Source organism: Pseudopodoces humilis, chromosome 19 (genome assembly GCF_049639895.1).
Source record: "Pseudopodoces humilis isolate 2021_Gansu_Grassland_sample_001 chromosome 19, ASM4963989v1, whole genome shotgun sequence".
In the NCBI taxonomy this organism is placed as follows: domain Eukaryota; kingdom Metazoa; phylum Chordata; class Aves; order Passeriformes; family Paridae; genus Pseudopodoces; species Pseudopodoces humilis.
The window spans coordinates 14597485-14605599 of record NC_142218.1 but is presented as its reverse complement, the minus strand read 5'-3'; the positions used below and the strand labels follow the sequence as shown (position 1 = coordinate 14605599).

Below are 8115 nucleotides of genomic sequence, written 5' to 3'. Positions count from 1 at the left end.
TATTGGAAAGCAGGGAGCACACTGACAGCAGTGGGCCCAGGTTCTCCCTACCCTCGTCTGCAGCTGTTGAATTTTCTCCTTGGATGGGGCTAGAGCCTGCTCTTGGGACTGTTCTGCAGCATCACTTGTTGCTAATGCTGTGTTTCATAGGAACCTGGATTAAGGCACTTTGCCACAGGCAGCTGTTCACTGCTGTTAAACACCCTGATCCCCTCTTTGGGCCTGTGTAAGAGAAATGCCTCCTCTCCCAGAGCTTGCTGCAATCACAGGCTCCAGGTGGGACACTGTGGCACCGTGTCGATTCTGGGTGAGCTGACATGAGCTCTGGATAAAAGTGGGGCTTTGCCTGAGTACTACAGTCCCTTGCTTTTCCTGTTGTCTCCTCTGTGCCTGATGCAGCAAAGGCAGGAGACAGAGCTGAGACAGTGCTGCTGTTTCTCCTCAGAAGTGCCCCCCTTACTGCCCAGTCTTTTAACCTTGCAGCCACTCTGCACGCAGGGCTGCCCAGGGCACAGCAGGGAGGGCTGGGCTCACCAGCTTCCACTCCTGCTTTCAGTGCCTGAAGGCCTGACTCCACAGGGAAGAAATATGTCATCCATCAGTCTTGGTTTCAGGATTAAGATCTTGAAGAATTTGTGCCAAATTTTTGGGGAACGTTACCTGCAAAATAGCTAAAATACACCTTCTAACTCTTGTAAAAGGCTCTGTAGGAGAGCCAAATCGGAAGCAGCCTGGAGCTGAGGCAGTAATCCATTCTGTGAATTTTATGTTTGGGATTTTTCCTATTCTAAAGGTGTGTGTGATTTGGCAGAAGCTCATTAAGCCTTTTTTCCAACCCCCATCAGTGTGCTGACTGTTTTATTTTGACTGTCACAGTGAAGCTGCTGACCCAGCAGTTCAGGGAGATCTTTTCATGGCTTTCTTGATGCCTATCTTTTTTTAAAAATGAAGTCAATTTGCTGGAAAATCACAATCTGTATCAGAAATGTCAAGAATATTGTAGGCATCTGGTGCTGATTTTCTGGTTTAGGTTATTATGTTGGGAAAGTAGAGGTTGTATCCCAACTAAAGTTTGGATTTCTTCATAGTCAGTTCTGATTTTAAAAGAGCCCTGAATATAACAATGTAGCAGTTAAGAGGATGGTGCATGAATCATTTAATCTAATAAGGCCTTGTTTAGCAATTAAGGAACATTTCATATTTTCCTGTTCTGCCCAGAGAAAAGAATGATTCTGTGCTGGCACACGGGGCATGCTGACGGAGTCCCTGTGACAGCTGGCAGAGAATACAAATGCATTCTTCGGGGCTGCAGCACTTAAAAAAGAAACTAGCATGACTTTTATCCATTTACCCTAACCCTGGGCACGTGGGGCAAGGCACAGGAGTGTCCCCTGATACCCCGGGATGGGCTGTGGGGCACCAGAGCTCTCGCTGCACCACACAGAAAGGAGAACTGGGACTGGAGAGACTTTTGCTGCCTCTTGAAGAACTTCCTGAGTTTGATGAGCCTGACTGAGCTGAAGAACTCATTTAGATAAAGACATTTTCCACATGGTTTTGCCAAGGAGAATAAAACCCAAACATAAAATCAAATAAATTTAATACTAAGTTCTGTTGCAGCTGTTGACTATCTCAGACCTTCCCACTTTCCCTTCCTTGCCAAGCTAGGAAACACAAATCACATTTACAGTTCCTTTTGTGTTGTGCATGTGACAGGGGTTTCCAGTGTAACAAGATTAGTTTTCCCTGTGGTCCTCTTAAAATGTCCTTCGATTGTCATTTCATCTTTTGGCGTTCTGGAACTTGGATTAACAACATTGAGATTTATTCCACAAGTCCTGTTTGATAGGCCGCTTTCAAAAATTAGTTGCCTACAAACACACTTAATTTGGAAAAAGCATTTTAACAGAAGCTGAATTAAGCAGTACGTATTTTGCAAACAGAAAAAAACAAAGCATGGAGCCTTGATTCTGTGCCAGTCTGGACCACAGCTTCTTCCTGCGGGACACAGCTGTTCCTCTGCTGTGCCTCGTCCCAGCTGATGTAAAGACGTCTGGCTTTGTTCGTCTCCCTGCCCGTGCCCTGCGTGACTCCATTTCAACCCGATCCCTCCAGCCGCTGTTATTCCAGCGGCCGAAGTCGCTGCCTTCCCCGGGAGGGCAGAGCTGGCGACCGTGCGGCTGCTGTAGAGCGGCCACCGCGGGGAGCCGGGCCCGGGAACGCCTTCCCTCAGGGATGCTGTGTGCCAGGGCTCCAGCAGGGCCGCATGGCTGCATTCATCCGTCTCCACGCTGAATTTATAGCTATAAAAATCACCTCTCACGGCAGTGCTTGGGTTACAAACTGGGCTGTTTTCATCCAAGCCACATCCTTTGTTTTCTATTCCGTTCCTCGCGTTACTCAGTGTCAAACTATTTAACACAACATAATTTTCCTGTCTAAAGCACCTAAAAGCCAGGTCGCTGTGCTGTGTACCCCAGAAGGGTCAGGGTCCCCCCGCGGGCTGAGCGGGCCCAGCGAGCAGGCTGCAGCGGCTCTGGGCTCTCGGGGCAGCGCGGCCCTGGCGGGGATGCTGGCGCTGCAGCGGCTCGTGCCTTTGGACGAGTCACTTGAGCATCTCTTAACTGCTGTCTTTTGTTTTATTTTGTAAAAGAAAATCAAGTGTCCAAAGCAACGCTCGCCCATCCCGATAAATGATACCAAACGTACCGACACCCCGGGTTCCGCTGCTCGCCCCCCGCCGCCTTCACCCGCCCACAGCGCAGCCAGACCCGGGCCCGGCCATGCGGCGCGACACCGCGAAATGGCGGCGCTTCCCGCCACCTTCCCCGGCTGCAAGCAGCGGGAGGACGGCCCGGCCCGGCCCGGCCCCTCCCCGAGAGCCCGGCCCGTGCTCCTGATAGAGCAGGAGCGGCTCCCAGGCCCGCAGGGCTCCGCCCGACACGGCGGCGCTGGCGGCCCCTCAGCGTGGGCGAGCAGGGCGGGCCCAGGGCGGGGCCTGCCGAGCTATAAATTGCTTCGCGCAGCTCTCCGCGCCCTCTTACTCCGGATCGGCCGAGGTGGGTGCGCGTACTGGCGGGGTTAGGAGGGTCCGGGATTCCTCTGTGCCCATTCCCGGGGGAATGGCTGGGCCTCTGCGGGCGGCCAGAGGCGTCTCTGTGCCCGCCCTACCGCTGAGGCATCCGCCGTGCCGTGTGACCACCCCGCTGCTGCTCGGCCGGGGCCTGTCCCCACGGCTGCCTCCCGGGTTCCGGCCGCTCTTCCTGGCAGGGTCACACGGAGCTCCCCGGGCGTGTCCGGGCGTTCACTGGCAGAGGTGATGACTCTTTCCCCGTCAGAGCGACAGTGTTGACTCTCGCTGTCCAAGCCAGATCGTGTCTGATGCACCAGTGGAGCGGCCGCGGGCCGGTGCTGGCCGTGCATTGCCCCCGATACTCACTGTGCTTCGTTTCCCCGTAGGGCAGCGGAACCCGAGGCGCCTGCGGGAGCCCCGTGCGCGGAGCCAGGCCGGCCATGGGGGCGCTTAGCCTCGCCGGCGTGCGCCCGCAGGCCCGAGCCTCTGCCAGGGCCAGGCGGTAAGTCTGCAGAATAACTCTTCCGTACCAAACTAAAATCGCACGTATTTACATTTGCTCTTTTGAAGGAGTTACTGAATTACCAGGCCAGGTAATTGCCAATTGCCGGGGTGGTGTCCCTGCAGAGGTACCAGGTGTGGGTGCCTCCCGCAGGAGCCCGGCGGGCAGGGCCTGCAGGGACCCCGAGATGGGCGGTTCTGGGTGGCAGAGCCGGTCCGGGGCTGTCCGGATTCCTCTCCTGCGCCGGGCCCCAGATGGGCCCGCTGCTCATGGCCTCGGACAGCACAGCGCCTACCGGTGGGGAATGGGAGCCTTGCATGGACACCAGGCCTGGGGCTGCAAAAGGCAGTAATAACCTGTTCATCTCTGCCTGATGCCTCTTTTCCTGCTAAATGGCTTGGCTGTTTTGAACTCTGCTCTAGAACCCCGATACATCGGTGTTCTCCGTTTTTTTGGGACTATTTCCCTGTCCTGTGTACCTGTAGAACAAGCCAACCAGCCACATTTTGGGGGAAAGATTACATGAACTTCCTTGTTTACCGTAGTTCTTCCAGGGGACATGGGAGCATGGTGCAGTTGCCATGGCTGTGCAGCCTCATTTCCTAGGAACTTGCTGGTGTAAGTGATGACTGAATTTTTTCCCCATCAGAGCGACAGTGTTGATTTCTTGCTGTTCAAGCCAGATTGTGTCTGATGCACCAGCTGGGGAGTGCAGCTGTGTCCCACACCCTGCTGTTAACAAATGCCCAAAATACTGGAATCAGGGGTCTGATGCTGACGGTTCCCTTTGACTTTACCCCCAGGGCACTGTGAAGTCAGAAGTGGTGGGTTGAGCTTTGGGGAGACCTGAAGTTAAGGCTGCAGCTGACAATGAAGGATTGTGTGATGTGAGCAGTTGTCTGGTTTGCTCCACCATGCCTGAACCTCTAGCAAATAATGGTAAGTCTTTGAATTAAGTGTGAATCGTGTGTTTAATTAAATTTAAAAAGAAGGGGAGAGAAATAAAAAGAAGAGGGGAGGAAATAGCTTTCTGCAAGGAAGTTGCTTCCAGTTCATCCCTAAAGACCATATTCTGATGAGTATTAACCTAGGTATTGTAGAAGTGAGAGTGCAGGGAGATTCCTCCTCCAGAAGCATTGCATTGCGGTCCTTTGAGGCTCCTGTTCCATCATGTCCAAAGTGAATAGCAACCAGCAGGCCAGGAAGCTGCAAGCTTCCCGTCTGTGTGCTGAGCTGGAACAGCACGGTGGCTTACAGCTCTGTCCTGTTTGCTTCACTGTGTTCAGAGGGCTCGTACTGTGGGACTCTGCATAGACATCTGTGGGTGATGGGCTGCCCCAGTAAGGAGGAGGAGCCATTTGGGCTGAAGTGTGTCCCTGTGGGAGGTGCTACTGGCAAGGCTCTTCTGCCCTGACCCTTGCTGGCCAGCTTATGGGAGTGCAAAGGGATTGCCAGTGTGGGCATGGCTCTGCCACGTTCTCTGCTATTAGCTCGTGGTGCCTGTGGCTCTGCCAGGGGACGTGGGAACGTGGCATGGCTCCTAGGAACTTGCTGGTGTAAGTGATGACTGAATTTTTTCCCCATCAGAGCGACAGTGTTGATTTCTTGCTGTTCAAGCCAGATTGTGTCTGATGCACCAGCTGGGGAGTGCAGCTGTGTCCCACACCCTGCTGTTAACAAATGCCCAAAATACTGGAATCAGGGGTCTGATGCTGATGGTTCCCTTTGACTTTACCCCCAGGGCACTGTGAAGTCAGAAGTGGTGGGTTGAGCCTTGGGGAGACCTGAAGTTAAGGCTGCAGCTGCCAATGAAGGATTGTGTGATGTGAGCAGTTGTCTGGTTTGCTCTACTATGTGTACCCCTTGGTCAGGGGAGAATGGTAAGATTTTAATTTACCTACATTCACTGACTTCAGTAAAGGAAAAGAGAAAGAACACCTTCCTTTAAGGAAGTTGCCTCTGCAGTGCCTTGACAAGTTAAAAGTCCCTGGAGGTTTGGCAGAGTGGGGAATAGTATTGCAGAAAGGGGCCTTGTAAGTGCTTTGAAAATACTCCCGTTTCACGCAGGGAAGTTCCTGCTGAAGTTCTTTCCAAAGATCTCCAGTTAGTGGCAGAGAGGTCTGAAAGGTTTTAATTCCAAGGGCATAAATGTAATGTTTTTCTCTTGCCCCATTTAAGCAGTGTTAAAACAGGGTACATCTTGCAGAGTCCAGGAGCTTTTGTTCTTTGTAGTTTTTGGGGCTCCCCCCCAGTGGGAGGTTCTCAATGTCTTGAAGTAAGTCTCTGAAGAGCCCTCTACCTTAGCAAAAGGACACCAAGTGCTTGGTTCAAATGGCGAAGCTGGTTGAGCTGACTGAAGGTTTCTCTGGCACTCTGCTCTGTTAGTTCCTCCAGGCTGATGTCCAGTCCTGCTCTAAAAGCTCCCACAGTGCAGTTTGAGGTCATCCTGTTTAGAGTACCTGGCAGGGAGGAATCTTCTGCTCTTGCAGAGCAGCTCTTGTCTAATGGTTTTTATGGGGCTGGGGTGGATTTGGCAATGATGTTTGGCAACATCATTGTCTATTTGCTGTTTGTGGTACAGTGGACAGACAAAATGTTGGCTGTTCTCTTGGCAGGTTGAAATTTATAAGAAGTTGTCCTGGCTGGGCCCTGCTGGAGTTTCATTGTTCTCCTAAAGAAGACTGATGGTTCTGTTCTGCTGCTCCCATGCTGCTGCCTGGGATCTTCATCCAAGACACAGCATTCCCATCGCCCTGCAACAGCTCTGACCTTCTCTCAAAGCTGTCAGGAGTGATGAATTTGTGTCCTGCAAACTTAGATGCAGGATGTTACGTTTTTTGTCCTCTGGGTACAAGGCATGTAACTGATAGATTCTGGAAAGTGCTGAATGTTTAATGCAGTTGCATGCTTTTGTCTGCAGGGGCTGCATTTCCTTCCTGGCAGCTTATGTTACCCTGCCATAGTCATGGAAGCCAAGGAAGCCCCCCTGGGAGCCAGCTGTCAGGTACCAGGAGGATGGCCTTGGGTGTCAGGGCTTGGTTCTCTCCTGCCACCCAGAAAGCTTCAGTGGTGTGTCCCTGGCAGCCTGTGAAGTGGGCAGGGGCTCTCTGGGATGCTGCAGCACAGTGTGTTTCTGTAGTGTTTGGTACCTGTTTTTAATAAAATTTGAGTAATGAGCGAGTTCAGCTGATGACTGAAATTCTCTTGACCCACGTTTAACAGCTCATTCCTGGATCTCCCAGTTGTATGAGGAGTTGAAGGGTACAGCACCAGTCTGCTGCCTCAAGCCAAGAGAAGAGGCATGATCTCATGGCAACAGAGCTGCACATATCCTGGAGCAGAAGTGCTTGGCTGGGGCTTGTGGCTGCTGTTGTGCTGCAGGTCTGGGGAGAGGTGCAGTCTGCTCAGTCTATGGACAAGGGCTGTCCCTCAGCATAGCCAAATCAGTTTCAGTGGTTCTGGGATAGGATTTGGTGTCTGAGCCGATAGTGGTGGCCTTTGGCACGTGCTTAGGAAATAGCAATGATGGAAAATCTGCTACTATTCAACATTCAAAGCAGTCTTCAATTAAATTGAGTAGGGGGTTTTCTTCAATTATTGTAAGCAGCATGATCTCTTGAAAGTACATATTGGTGAGGGACCAGAACTGCTAATACAATTACTTTCATTAATGTCATGAGCAGATGTACCAGCAAACATTCTGTAGGGAGGAGAGAATGCTTGTCCAGTGGGAGCTGGAGGGACAGATGCAGCTGAAACTTTTTTTTGGCATGTTTTACTACCTCTGCAAGAACAGTTGCTCGTCACGTTTCAAGCTCTGCTGCTATTGCATATATGGATAGGGATAAAATTTGAAGCTGTAGGCAGGTTACTAATCCCAGGCAGCCTCTGAAGGCTAGGGGCAGGGTTCCCATGGACCTCCGGCCCGCAGGGGGGCGCTGTGCGGCCGCTGCTGCCCCTCAGGGCGGGCCCAGCCGGGGTCCCCAGACTCGCCGCGGTGTCCCCAGAGCAGCTGCAGCAGAACCTCCTGGGGCACAGGGAACGGGTCCACACGGGCTGTAGCAGCCATAGGGGACAGACAAGCCTGCTAGAAAATCTCTTACTAGAGTGCTTTGGTAAGAGGTGGGGATGAGGAGGTTTAACTCTGAATTTAAAGCAGCCTGAGTTTTGCTGGCCCAGGTCAGCTCCCGAGTTTGCCTGCTGTCTGTTTTGAATGAGGAGATGCAGGTCAGAAATGTGTTCTGGCCGAAGGCTGACCTGCAGCTGTTCCTGTGCGAGGAGAGCTCCCTGCACAGCAGAGCACAGTGTGTCCACGCTGGGTGCCCTGCTGTGGGGGCTCTGCAGGGCAGGGAACACGCACAGCTCACGGTTCCATCAGCTGTAGCAGAAGCAGACCTTGATGTTGGTACTCAGCTTTCTAAACTGAAGCCTGGAGTCACTCACTAGGTTCGTATTTTAAGCAAATGTTTACTTTTCTCAAACAGATCTGTTTCTTGGTGCCGTGAGCATTTGAGAGAAAAATAGCACAGATTATTTCTCT

The 8115-nt window shown here is 52.2% G+C and overlaps 1 protein-coding gene and 3 non-coding genes across 4 annotated transcripts; all 4 read left to right on the top strand.

Annotated features, from left to right (window-relative positions):
- Window positions 1–2803: 2803 nt before the first annotated feature.
- Window positions 2804–6755, top strand: LOC106628267 (uncharacterized). Its single transcript, XM_088064768.1, has 6 exons — window positions 2804–2857; window positions 2904–3059; window positions 3460–3575; window positions 4379–4514; window positions 5317–5455; window positions 6191–6755. The coding sequence occupies exons 1-4, from the start codon at window positions 2804–2806 to the stop codon at window positions 4386–4388; spliced, it is 336 nt and encodes a 111-aa protein (XP_087920894.1). The 3' UTR covers window positions 4389–4514; window positions 5317–5455; window positions 6191–6755.
- On the top strand, window positions 3307–3391 carry LOC148182837 (small nucleolar SNORD12/SNORD106). Its single transcript, XR_015774198.1, has one exon. It is a non-coding gene; the product is annotated as a small nucleolar SNORD12/SNORD106 (small nucleolar RNA).
- On the top strand, window positions 4188–4278 carry LOC148182836 (small nucleolar SNORD12/SNORD106). Its single transcript, XR_015774197.1, has one exon. It is a non-coding gene; the product is annotated as a small nucleolar SNORD12/SNORD106 (small nucleolar RNA).
- Window positions 5126–5216, top strand: LOC148182835 (small nucleolar SNORD12/SNORD106). The gene has a single exon (XR_015774196.1). It is a non-coding gene; the product is annotated as a small nucleolar SNORD12/SNORD106 (small nucleolar RNA).
- Window positions 6756–8115: the final 1360 nt, after the last annotated feature.

What these genes read in the sequence shown, in the direction of transcription:
- LOC106628267 (XM_088064768.1), top strand. Translation starts at nt 2,804, where the DNA reads ATGGCGGCGCTTCCCGCCACCTTCCCCGGCTGCAAGCAGCGGGAGGAC. An exon ending in AGCAGCGGGAGGACGGCCCG is followed by an intron (nt 2,858 to 2,903) that starts GCCCGGCCCGGC and finishes TGCTCCTGATAG; the next exon opens with AGCAGGAGCGGCTCCCAGGC. An exon ending in CTTACTCCGGATCGGCCGAG is followed by an intron (nt 3,060 to 3,459) that starts GTGGGTGCGCGT and finishes GTTTCCCCGTAG; the next exon opens with GGCAGCGGAACCCGAGGCGC.